The sequence below is a fragment of the Verticillium dahliae genome, genomic scaffold, assembly GCF_000150675.1.
Source record: "Verticillium dahliae VdLs.17 supercont1.9 genomic scaffold, whole genome shotgun sequence".
NCBI lineage: Eukaryota > Fungi > Ascomycota > Sordariomycetes > Glomerellales > Plectosphaerellaceae > Verticillium > Verticillium dahliae.
In genome coordinates, this window is record NW_009276929.1 from 434,600 (window position 1) to 447,415 (window position 12,816).

A 12,816-nucleotide genomic window follows, 5' to 3' on the forward strand; every position below is an offset into this window, starting at 1 on the left:
GTTGAGCCGAGGAAGAGGGCTGTGCCAAGAAGCGGCACAGCAGCGAGCAACGGGGGCTGAAGCTGAGGTTTCGCCAAAATCCTTCAGCTAGGACCAACTGTTCCCCGCGCGACGATGCACAAAACACAGAAAAAAGACTGCTCTCATGGAATTCAAGTCAGACGGACAAAATTGTCAGTGATCCAGGCGTCGGTGAAAAAGGCAGGTAAACTTTCACCGAGCGGATGAGGCAGGGCAAGGCCAGACCGAGTGATGTCTCCAAGCAGGCATGATCAGCTTCGACACGGCCACCTCTCCACGAACTGGACGCTCACGATCTCCAGGAACCGGGTCACATCGAGGCCAAGCTCGGCAATCGCTCAAGCTGCTGATACGGCTGCTGCACGTGCGGCAGAGATCGCGCTCCAGGGGGGATCGTCGGCAGAGGCCGATATCAAGTTTCTGTAGCCCCACGAAAACCTTCAAGAAAAAGTGAGGCGAAGCACCTTGGATTCGAAGATGCCCAGGGGAGAGGGGGGAGGCGGGCAGAAGAAAATCGTCACTTATCACGGCGAGACCCTGATAATCCAAACGATGCCGTGGCCAGCTTCACGTGCGAAACACCGTTCAGCAGACCCTGACTTCCCTAAGCACCAGCCACGCACCCTGGGCTTCCTCTTCCTCTGTCACCAGCCCCACTCCTCCCACCGTCTCTCTCCACGACAATGACGTTGTTCCTTCACATCGAGGCACGCCCTCCATCGAGATGGTAAAGCATCCCGCATCCCGCATCCCTCATCCCTGAGCCCTCATCCCTGAGCCCCAGCAGCAGCGACAAACAATCTGCCCGGCCGTGACGTTCCAGAACGCATCATGATGAAACCAAGAAGCCACAAGTCCAGCAGGGAAGCGAACGGCCACACCAGCCCGAGGAGTGGCTGACGTCTTCTCGCAGCTCGCGCACCTTCCACGTTCAGGTTTCCTGACCCCCAAACGCACCAATCAGACCGCGTGCCCCGCCACCGGTATGACGTCGGATCGGCGGCACGCATCAGCCACACCTCGTCAGCGGCCCAGACACATGGTCGGCGGGCGTGATGGGAGGAGGTGGTACAGTAAACCTGGCAGGCAGGCCTGTCGAGCCAGTTCAGATAAAGAGGATGCTTCGTCGCCGTGTTACGGTCGAACTGGACTCTTGCTAGATCCAGCATCCGACAGAAGCAACATCAGACAACATCTACAACACCCCTCTACCACGAACTCCCCCCAAACCAAACAACCAAATACACACCCGCAAACGCATCAAAATGGAGTGGTCCAAGCAGACATACAACTCTCAGTACGAGAAGTGGGTGCCCTGGGCCGAGGATCTGTACCTGAGGTGGTTCACCAAGGACAACAAGACATCCTATGCCGCTAAGCGTAAGCCACAACCCCCCTCACCTTGACTTGTATCTCCTAGACCTCCTGGCTAATCACCAACCATCAGAGAACCTCGACAAGACCAAGGTCACCGGCATCTCCCAGGTCGACACCCTGCAGGACGGCGTGCACGGCCTCGTCGCCGGCCAGGTCGGCCAAGGCGGTCTCCTCCAGCCCGCCGGCGACCTCGTCTCCAAGGAGGGCGTCAACCGCGCCGAGCGCCAGGGCAGGGACGACAAGGGCAACTACGCCGACAGCAGCATCCCCGGCGCCGGCGTCGCCAACAGCGCGGCCACGGGCCTCGTTGACGGCGGCAAGGCCGTTGGCGGTGGCCTCACCAGCGGCGTCAAGGGTGCTGGCGGCTACGTCGGCGGCTCTTCGGCGGCGGCAAGAAGCCGGAGGAGGAGCAGCAGCAGCAGCAGAAGAAGTAGAGAGGGTCTCCACCTGATGGAACCCCACGACGGTCATCATGAGCGCAGCAAATGTTGGAGCGTTTGCGGTGGTGCCTATTTCCCATGGTTCGGCGCTTTGGATTAGAGCTAGTTTCCAACAATAATACCCCTCTGTGTCTTTCTTCCAAACCATCATGTCATTTCCCTAAACTTATCATTGTCCTGATCTTCATGTAGCAACATTGGGAAAAATGGGATGATTACGTGCTACCACGCAACTGTATGACGCCAAACAGTGCAAAGGCCTATCCGGGCGGTGTGTCCCGGATGCTGCTCCATATCCTCGGTCGATGAACACCGAGTCGCTACACAACGTGCGGCACACACCAAATCTGCGTCAAATGCCATGACAAGGCGACAACCGGGCTGCCCGGGGTCATGCGCCGACTCCAGGCACCGACTCCATTGGGGTTAGGAGGTCCATGCCGGACCGGACGCTGCGAGTGGCAGTACCAATCGCTGTCGTGATACCAGCACATATATGTACCAAGATGTACGGACAGAGTTTGAGACATGCGTGTCGCAAGCGCTCCTTGTGGACCTCGGTGCCTTAAGTTCTGGAGCGTCTATCTGGTAGGCGAAGTGACTGGGCGGCAGGTCTGCCAGGTGAAGTACAAGCCAAACAATAGTTCAACAGCGAAACCGATAGCGAGGGGTTTCAATTCCAAGTATGGACCCTGTTGATGAAGCACGTAGTTGGCGTCAGTAAAACTGCCCGGTTCTCAGTTCATCGATATGTCACTTACCATCCAACAGAGCACAGACCCGGCGGACCACCGAGGTTGGCAGCATTAATTGCTACGCTGCAACCCTTCAGTCACCTCCAGAGAACAAGGATCCACATCAAAGTCAAGGACCCACATCAAAGTCAAGGATCCACGTCAAAGTGAAGCCCTATAACGCATTCAATAGTAGAGCAAGACGTGTTGGCTGAGATCGAGATCAGAGCATGGATCGGAGCCTTTCACACGCAGGCGGCTCTGTGCCCTGCTTGGAGGAGATTTAGCTCCAATAAGTCCCACGCGCGCGCGCTCCTACTGTGCTGCTAGGAACGGACGCTTGAGACAAGGTCAGACGCCAACGCTGAACTGGGCGCGAGCAAAATGCGATTTTGCGATCTTTTCCCTGATGGCAAAGTTGCAAAGCAGGTTTTTAATGGAGAGCGAAAAGGACCGACGGCGGATGCAAGCCTGATTAGCGGCACTTCCTTGCTTCCAGTGGGGATGGTGTAGTGACTACAGCCAAGACAGCTGATTACCTAGCCCAAGTGTACCTTTTTGCTGACGCGTGCAGCCACGGATTCGTGAACTTATTCGCGGCTTGGACTCCAGGCACACAGACTTATTGTCCTTTGGCTCCCTCAACGTCAACCGATATACATGCTCTTTCTAACTCTGAACCACACATACACAGCCAGCCGGCAACGACGCCTAAGCCGTGGGAAGGGCTTAGTCACCCTGTCAATTGCCTCACCCAGCTACACAACGGACAAGGAGCTTGATTCAGCTTGCTTGACCGCACCGACGGACGGTCTAGGGAGTAACGCCGCTCTTATCGTGCACCTGTGAACCTGGGGAGGGTGTGATCGCGAAAAGCCACGCGGTAAGTACCATGTAAGTAATGCGAGCCATGGAGTGGGACGCAGTCGCTCCTTCAACCATTGAAACATGGGTTGCTCAATGCTACCATGATGCATGACCTAGATTCTCGGCCCCAGTGGTGGCTTCTTCGGGGCACAAGGCTGGCCGGGAGCTTAGGCGCGTCCTGGTGCCATCTTGAGCGATGTTGCAAGCTGAACCCTCGAGACACTTAGGAGCCCAAGCAATCAACGATCAATCTTGGACGCTATAGGAGTGGATGTTGGCACCAATGCTTGGCCGGCAATGTAGCGCCGTCTGATGTCGAGATTGAGTCTTTTCTATGCTCAAAACCTTACGGACGCACACGACGCTCCGAGATCTGTTGTACCGCCGCGACGCGCTAGGAACCCTAGCTGCTAGAGTGGTGGAGAACGGAAACAAATCCCCCAAGGATGGCCTGATGTTGAGCAGCGTACCAGTATGTTCAAGTCATGGATGGATATCACCGTCGCTCCAATGGAAACTCTAACAACGCTGAATGATCGAGCGCGCGCTGACTGACGACGTTGATGAAACGTGACGGAGGGCGTCAACAACACATCATCTTGCAAGAAGCTTTGCCAATACTTCTGGAAGTCTCAAATCGTGGACCTCCGTCAGCCTGTCATTGCCGAAGCGGGGTCTCATCCCCGATGCCGAAATGTACAGTAGAGGCAATGGGATCTTCCCTTAGTGGTTGGCTTCCCGTGATGTGGCTCGCTAATTATGCATTGAGTTACCGATGATGCTCCTCGGTTGGATAGGCGAACCCTTTTGGGTCCTTGAACAGACCAGTCAAGTGTTCTTTTACCATTCGCAAGTCTTGCTGACGAGGCCTAGACCTGGCGCCTATGGAGGGGTTACGCAGAGCCTGGAGGATATCAGGAGGAGGGGCAATCTGTACCTTCCCCTGCCGGGATTGGATCCGCCACCGACTCGATGAGTCGGCTGAAGCGGTCTGCCTGCAGCTGGCGGAAAACACAACTGTGGGCAAGCTGTGCCACCACGCTGCTTTGCGAAAGGATAGAGTTGCATTTCACTCTGCATCTGCAGCCTTGTCAACAGCTGGCGAGGGGTCCCTGGGCGATTGAAATGGTGTCAGCCGGCCAAGGGGAGCCCATGTTTGGGTCCATCAAGCCAATGGTAGCATCGAAATTCGAAGTGCTGCGTTGTTGACGCTTCCTACGGGAACTTGTTAACAGATCGCCGCTGCAGGTGTCCTTTGCTGCCCCTTTGGGTTCTGGGGATCGAAATGACGGCGGTCAGAACTGTGATGAGAAACATGTGAGACAACGGAAAGCCAGCAGTGAAAGAACGACCGCTGCCGCTCCCGGCGGTGTGGCACACAACATGCGTTCACCCGCTCGCGTCCACCTGGGAAGCAAGCCTGGTGGCTGCTTGGTGCTGACTGACGATGGTCACCGAGAGGGGCTCTGTTTCGACCACCAAATTTCAATTGCCGTCAATTCGCTGCCAGTGGTAATGTGGGCGGGTGAGCAGTGCCGCAGGTCACACTATTGGTCGCGATATGGTGCGTTGTGTCTCATCGGCGTCTGCATCTCGAGGGTGTCGAGCTGCGATGCAGTGCAGCGAATTGTCCCGCAATACCACCCTCTGTCGCAATGGGATGAAGCAAACCAGGGTCGTTCCTTGAAAGAAAGCATGGACGTCGGTGATAAGAAGGGCACATATGGGCCACTGCCTTGGAATGGCTTGAACCAACACTTGCAACTCTGGGTCGAATATGATGACTTCTTTCGTCACAAGGCGATGGAGGGGGTCGGGCGAACGGGCAGGAGATTGACCCAATGCTAGGTGGGATGGTCCAAAGTGTGTCATGGTGCTTGTCTGATGGCGGCATCGAGCCTATTGCTGCACAGTCGGCCGAGCCTTTGCCAACTGCCCAGACATTGCCGCCGCGTCTTGTCAGTGGCAACATCAACGGATGGGAAAGAGGTGTGGACCAGCCGGGCCGGCTATCGTCTTCCCGAGTCGTACGCAGGGACAGAGGGCGACAGCGAACGCCAGGCCATCGGGATGCTGGTAGAGCAGACCACAACAAGCGTCGGCATGGGCGATGTCCCCGACGGTTCTTTTTGGGGAGGGGAGGGGAGGGGGGTCGTTGTTGTCGTCCCCGAGAGAGCAAGCAAGGCTAGCGATTTGGCGTTCCATAGGAGAGGAGTACGGGGGGGACAAAGAACGGAAGAGAGACTCGAAGGCGTACAATACGAACGCATTGGCAGCGGGACGGGGTGATGGGCGGGACAATGATGAAGAAAAAGGGTCCCCTATGACAACATTCTGGAGTCGACAACTGGAGACAGCGCAAGATCAGCAGCGGATCTCTGAAAATCCCCGGCGCCAGCAATCGGGGGCCTTTTCCATCAGCATGGGCAGGTCGATTGGCTGGGACACCGTGGGCTCGTCTTCGGCGTCGTCCGTTCCGACCAATCAACAGGTGCTCGCTGCTGCCCTATCAAGCCAGCCGAGCCTGCCCTGTCATGCCGGCTCAGCGCACCTGCTCTTGCTCAGCTGAGAAGAGGCAGCCAAGCACACCAACGCACAGGGAACCAGAGGGAATTGGGGGGATGGAGAGATGGAGAGAGCAGGACGTGAGGAGGAGATAAAGAGCGTGTGGGAAAGGGAAGGACTGAGCATGGGTGAGCTCGGGCCAAACCGCTTCAGGGTGCCTCTCTGTCGTGCTTGCCTTTTGCCTTTAGGGCTCTCCATCATGACCTAGCGGTGACTACCCTATCAGACGTGTAAAGCCCGCATCCCATAGCGCCTGCCCTGCCGGAAACTGAACTGGGGAGGGGAAGGAGGAAGGGGGGGGGGGGGGGGGACCCCGGAGGGGCCGTTGGTGACCTACCTAGTGAGCAGCAGGACAGGGCAGCTGTGATGCATCCATCACCCGCGCTCATCCCACTCCGTCACCCATGCAACCTAACCTAAGGCCCTGGTTAGTGCATCCATGTTGTCCTGGTCGCCAGCTCGTTAGGTTACGGCCGGCTCCCGCTAGCTGATCTGACCTGACGACCTGAGGGGGGTGTGGAGGGGCCTTGAGATGGTGAGGTGCTTGGTGCTTGGTGCTGCCGCCGCTTTGCTGCGTGCTTGGCTTTGCTTTTCTCAGATCATTCTCCATCTCCATCCTCGCCTGGTGTTATTTACTGATGTCGTGCCCACCTCTCCCTCGTCTCGCACCTCCTCCTAATCCGCCCCTTCATTTTCTCCCACCCACTCAATCTTGGGATAGAGCCTGGGCAAGGCTCTCTTCTTGACCACCCAATCCACCTTGTCATTGCCCTCCCACGACCACCCTCGCGGTATCGTTTCACTACGACCCGCGCTTACTCAATAGGGCCTCTCACAGACCCCAATCTCCTTGCTATCCGAAGGTGTTCCCCCGCCACCCACAGGCATAGCGCTGCTTGAATGCGACCGCAATTCGGATCACTTGTGCACCGTGCTATCCGCGCCTTGTCACCATCAGCTTCGCCGTCGTCGTAGGAGGCAGCTCGTTGGGGGCAGAAAAAGGCACCAGAAAAGGCACCCGAAAGAAGCAGTGGCATCCACCTCGTCCACGCACGGACTGCCGCCTATACCAACACGAACAAAACCCCTCTGCCTCAACCTGACGACTCGAGCAACCCTGGCTTCAACTGCTGTGCCTCCCTGGTTTCGCATCACCTTTTAGCCATTCGGTTCGGCCGGTTCTTACTGTCCGCCGACCCGCATTCTTCGCCTCACAACCCCTCGCGAGGCCTCTCTCAAGCTCTCTCTGGGTTGTAGAGCAAATCACTCCTGACAGCTGCGCCTAATCAACCATCAGCGCTGGCGAGAAATCACTCTCCTGCTGCCTGACGGCAAAACCCACGATCCAACACCATGTTGGAACCCCATTCGCATAGGCGTCCTCTGGATTCCTCCTCCGTCTACAGTCACTCACGCTCTCGAACGACTTCATCCAACACCTTCCCAGTCCAACAACCCACGCCAATGCATCTGCATCAGCCATATGGGCAGCCGCAGCAGCAGTCTTTCACCCGACGTTCTCCCTCGGTCAACACCTTTTCGACCACATCGACGGTCCCGCCCCCAGCCGCCTACCGCACTTCTCCCACCAACGACCTGCGCCGATCAACATCATCCCGCTCTGGCGGCGCTCCTGCCCAGGCAACGGGCTACGTCGCCCTTCTCCGAAAGCAAAAGGCCACCGTCTGGTGCGACCGGTCGCAGTATGAGGATCCTCGCCTTCTAGCCGCGCAGCGTGCCGCGAAGCTGCGCGCCAATATGGAGATGGTTGGTGGTCAGCGCACTGCTTCGGGCTCGTCTGGCCCTAGTGGACGCACCACTACCGGTATCAGCGCGACCGGCAAGGTTGCTGCGAAGATTCGCCACCACGGCAAGCCCGGCGTCGTTGGATATGCACCAGGCGAAAACCACATTGGCGTCGGCGGTGTTCCCATGCGTCTCAGCGCCACCGAAGTCGAGGCTGAGAGCAGCGACGACGACGATGCGGCGGCGGCTGCCGCGTCACGGCTGCACCACCGCAGAACGGGGAGCAGTGGACGCAGTAGCACAGCCAGCCGACGTGGACTCACGTATCGCACTTCGGGTGCCAGCAACGGGCCTAAGTGGAGTCCCGGCGACACACCTGAGAGGACTGGCAGCATTGTCGAGGAGCGACCGGGAGGAGAACAAGTTCTCGGTGACGCAGCGAGCGAGAAAGCCAGGAGCATGGCTAGCGGAAGCAGTGGCGAGCGGGCAGACGCTGTGGGCGAGCTTGGAGGTGGCAGCAACCCTGCCGCTAGACTGGCCAGCAATTCGCTCATGAACTCGACAGTGACGCGCGAGAAGAGCGTCAAGACGGTGGATGAGCTGAGGAGGAGAGGCAGCGTCGATGAGCGCACCAGCTCTCTCAACACGACTGGACGGCTGTACATCGCCAACCCTGATTAAGAGAAGCAGACATTGGTGGACGGGGACGTGTCACTTTCGTTTACTGGAGATATCCTTTCCTTCCCGTTTTCTGGCTTTTATTTTGCATTACCCGGCGTTGACAAGGGAGGGGAGGGCGGAGGATGATACCATGCGGGTCGACCTGCCGAACTGACTACATTATGGTCACTTATTCACATCACACACATATGTATACCTACAATCGCTCAACCTCTTGATTTTCGCTCTACAATGCTGGGCCTGCGGAACAAAAGTAGTGATCAAAATCGGTAAAAGGACCATAGTTTGCGGTACTTGGAGAGGGTCGCCGGGTCCTCTTGCTGTGGTAGTCGTTGGTTGAGGATAGTCATCGATGCACGATGCAAGCCTAGAGGAAGTCGTTCTCACGGACGCCACCTTTGGCACAGATTATTCTCGAACGCGATCGGCGCCATCACCAGCCGGACAGACGCACTTGTCTGCTTCGGGGACAGAGTGCTAGCGGTGTTGCCGACACCTTGAGGCTGTCTGCGGTCAGCTCCAGGCGCACAGGCGAGTCAGTGCTGCTGCACCCGCGCAAGTTACGTTGCATCAGGGCTTGAACTCTGTCGCCGCATTGGGACGGGATTGAAAGCGTGGGCTGCGGGGAAGTCGAGTGGCTTGATTTAGGTCGAGGCATGAACTCTGTCTGGACCTCATGAAGATCGTGTTCGTACTGCAATCTGGCTGAAATTGCCTGGGATAGCTACCATCACCTGTAACAAGTCTGGAGAATATCGAAGTCTGATAGCTGGAGCCACGCGACCACAGAGTTCAGGCCAGTCTCAAAGGAGGGGCTCACTCGACCAGGGCTCGAAAAGTAGACTGCAAATAATGGATCATTTGCTCCTTCGTGATATAGGTGCGATATAGGCACATCAAAGAAGCCAAGAAAAGTCAAATTCGGGAGCACCACTATGTCTTGCATGCGATGCAACTGGATGCTCACCGATTCTCACCCCTGCTTGTCACTTACCGGACTTCCCGGGTGGTGGAAGGTACCTGCTGAAGCGGAAGGAAGGGTCCTTCCCACCTCTGAGCCACAGCCACAGCCACAGCTGCCATGAGACTTAGCTGTGGTGCACGGACCATTGCATAGACGTGGTCCCAGCCCAAATGGCCAGACGCGACCCTGGCTGTGGAAGACGCCAGATGGACGCGTCTTTCGCGTCAAGGGGCCCAGGGTCACTATTGTTCCCTCATCAACGGCCAACCACTATAACGACGATACATCGACCAAGAGGCAAGAGCGACTGCCAACGTTCAACTAGTGTCGTCGCCAGAGTACGAATGGACAGCAGGCTTTCTCATCATAACCAGCAATTCTGCTTTCTGTTTCGACCTGATACCCCCCCCTGTGTTTCTCCCTCATTCAACCCCCTGATCGCCGACAGTCTCGAACGAAGTCCAATCTATCACGCTCCATCAAACCCGATAACAGTCACGAATCAAAGCCAAACTGCAACAGCATTCCCATGTTCAAGCTCGAACAATTGTGCTACAGGCCCTGACGTTCGAATCGGTCTTTCCCCCTCAAGCGCCCATCAACCTCTTGACCAAACACGTGCTCCGTCGCGTGTGCGATATCTGATACTATTCTCGATTTCAAAACACACTGGAACGAGTCTGCCGAAATGCCGATCACCGACTTCTTCAACGAGCGTCTGAAGGAGAGAGACCCGAACATCCTTAAGAGAAAGTCGGTCGAAATCTCCAATAGTGACGAACATAACACGGTTCAGACATTATGCAGTGCCAGAACCCGATCAAGGAGTTCTTCCCTCAGTTCTATCGCTAGCGACGATTTTCAACAACTCGAGAAAGGTGAGCGGTCCTTCATTGGATCAATCGCCAGGTGCAGTGTACTGACTGCTGTCTCCTAGAAGCTTCATCGACCCCCAAGAAAGCCAGACTCCAGTCATCACGCCTGACGGCGAGCCCGGGCTCCCTTACAGATGCTGACTCGAGTCGCCACTCTCCTTCCCCAAACCAAACGCCAACAGACATTACACCCTCTCATGATTCCAAGAAGCCAAAGATGGCTTCCAGTACTCCGGGCAAGAAAGCCACCCCAACGAGCGCGCCGATTAAGCGCAAACGCATAACACCAGCCGAGAAGAAGGCACAAGAGGACGAAAAGGAGAAAAAACGGGTTGAGCGAGAGGCGAAACGCCGCGACACTGAGGAGAAGAAGGCAAAGGCAGACGCAGAGAAGGAGGAAAAGAAAAAAGACCGCGATGCGAAGCGGCATAAGAAGGAAGAGGAGGCCCGCAAGATCGAAGAGGAGAAGGCCAAGAAGGCGAGGACACAGCCGAAGCTAAACATGTTCTTCAAGACGCCTGCCACATCGAAGAAGGAAGCACCATCATCCGAGACCGCCGATAAGCTCGCCGTCGAACCAAAAGAGGATGGAGCCGAATCTCCACGACCAGCGAAAAAGCAGGCTACAAAGTCAGAGTACGAGAAACTGTTCAAGCCGTTTTTCGTGAAGACGGATGTTGTTATGGCTTCCAATCCGTTCGCCATGGATGAAGACGCGATCGAAACCAAATCTCGACGACTCGATGAGTATATATCAGCAAACGACAAGGCCGCCACCAAAATATCTTTCGACCCGGTGAAGGCATTCCAATTCGTCAAACGACCTGCAGCACGCGGCAGGATCCACGAGCCCGTTCAGACAATTATTGAGAAAATGAGGGCGGCGGCAGCGCTCGCCGAGTCAAAAAGCAACATCGATGAGCAGGAGGCCATCAAGAAACAGACACGCGAGCGCCTTTCCAGGATTCCAATGAAGGTCCTCTGTTTCCAGACAGACGTGCGTCCACCGTACCGCGGAACAATCACACTCCAACCACACACTGCGGGGCCGCAGGCCGTGCGCAAGATCGCTCGCAAACCGACAGCTCGCGCAATGCCCGTCGACTACGACTATGATTCAGAGGCTGAATGGGTTGACGAGCCCGGCGAGGACCTTGACCTCGACGATGAGGAGGAAGAGGATCTGGACGAGGGTGACGAGGTAGCCGGCCTCATCGACGACAGTGATGCCGTCGAGCACACACGCTTCGCAGCCAGCACACTTGAGCCACAAAGCACCGGCCTCTGCTGGGAGAACCGCAAACGTCTCGGACCCGTGGCCACGACCTACAAGCACCGCTTGGAGTTCATCGTAGGCGGTAAGATACCTCGCCCCCTGTACAGACCCTTCACTGGAACTAACGCGCGGAATCAAGATCGACTGGAGCGTAACCACGGACTAGACCCCTTCTCAACAGTCTACTGGGAGTCTGAAGCCCCAGCCAAGGCTAAAGCGCCCATGGTCGACCCGACGGCGACAGCGGCCGCCGTCAAGGGCGACGAGGAGGCCACGAAGCAGGTGCTCGACGGAATCTCTCCCGCCGATCTGCTCAAGATCAAAAAGGCCATCGTGCGCAACTATGAGACGACGCCGCGGATCTCTCGCCTCGGCATGCTGGAGACCCTCGCCGCTAGTGAGGTCGACGGGATCACGGTCCGCGGCAAGAGCATCACGAGGCAGAAGGTGAAGCAGCTCCTCGACGTCATGACGGAGCGGACGGGCGGCAAGAAGAATGTGGCGGTGCAGTGGTCTCTGCGTCAGGGATTCGAGATTTGACGTGGCGCCGCCGGTTCGCCCGTGTGTATATCAAGAGTGGAGATGGGTCGGTGGAGTTTATGAACTAGACGGGCCGCTCGTCGTGACGGCACGCGTGGGCATGGCCCGTTAACATGATGATGGCTTGGAGTTTGGAGGTGATCTTGATCCGTCGCCGTCGTGGCTACGACTGGGCCTGAAGCCGCAGTGGCTTTGAATGATGATATTCAACCTGACCAAGGCGAGGACTTGGCGCGAGCGTGAACAATATGGAATGAGCTACAGTATTTCACCTAGCTTTTGAAACGTGCAATCAAGAACGTTGCCACGAAGCTGCAAGAGAGGAGGTGGAGCCCCAAGGGGCGGAACTCAAAGAAGTGTCATTCCCATATCGTCGTGTACTCAAACATACTCTCACATGTGGCTTCCAGCCCCCCACCCCCCCCCCCCCCCCCCCCCCCCCCAGGGGTAGGGAATCCCCTAATATTGGCCCCACATTAAAATCTCTATTAAACTTCCCTAGAGAAGAATATATGGAACTTAATAGCTTATTTAAACTTTTATAGTACAAGCTGAAATTATAAATTAACATTCCCACCAATTTTGAACTATTTTATTATATTTATAAAATGAAGGAAAGCATAGCTTCCTGTACTTATATCTGTAAAATATATTTATGTATGAGTTAATAAGGGGGCCCTTTTAGAAGCTGATAGCTAGCTATACAAGCTCTATAATATTATAAGATATG

At 56.2% G+C, this 12,816-nt stretch overlaps 3 protein-coding genes across 3 annotated transcripts; all 3 read left to right on the forward strand.

The window, feature by feature from the left end:
* Positions 1-1,286: 1,286 nt before the first annotated feature.
* On the forward strand, positions 1,287-1,938 carry VDAG_05104 (uncharacterized protein; the record flags this gene model as incomplete). Its single annotated transcript, XM_009654840.1, has 2 exons — positions 1,287-1,401; positions 1,469-1,938. The coding sequence occupies 2 exons, from the start codon at positions 1,287-1,289 to the stop codon at positions 1,936-1,938; spliced, it is 585 nt and encodes a 194-aa protein (XP_009653135.1).
* Positions 1,939-7,357: 5,419 nt separating this feature from the next.
* On the forward strand, positions 7,358-8,431 carry VDAG_05105 (uncharacterized protein; the record flags this gene model as incomplete). Its single annotated transcript, XM_009654841.1, has 1 exon — positions 7,358-8,431. The coding sequence occupies one exon, from the start codon at positions 7,358-7,360 to the stop codon at positions 8,429-8,431; it is 1,074 nt and encodes a 357-aa protein (XP_009653136.1).
* Positions 8,432-10,083: 1,652 nt separating this feature from the next.
* On the forward strand, positions 10,084-12,086 carry VDAG_05106 (uncharacterized protein; the record flags this gene model as incomplete). Its single annotated transcript, XM_009654842.1, has 3 exons — positions 10,084-10,273; positions 10,333-11,628; positions 11,686-12,086. The coding sequence occupies 3 exons, from the start codon at positions 10,084-10,086 to the stop codon at positions 12,084-12,086; spliced, it is 1,887 nt and encodes a 628-aa protein (XP_009653137.1).
* Between the last annotated feature and the right edge of the window lie 730 nt (positions 12,087-12,816).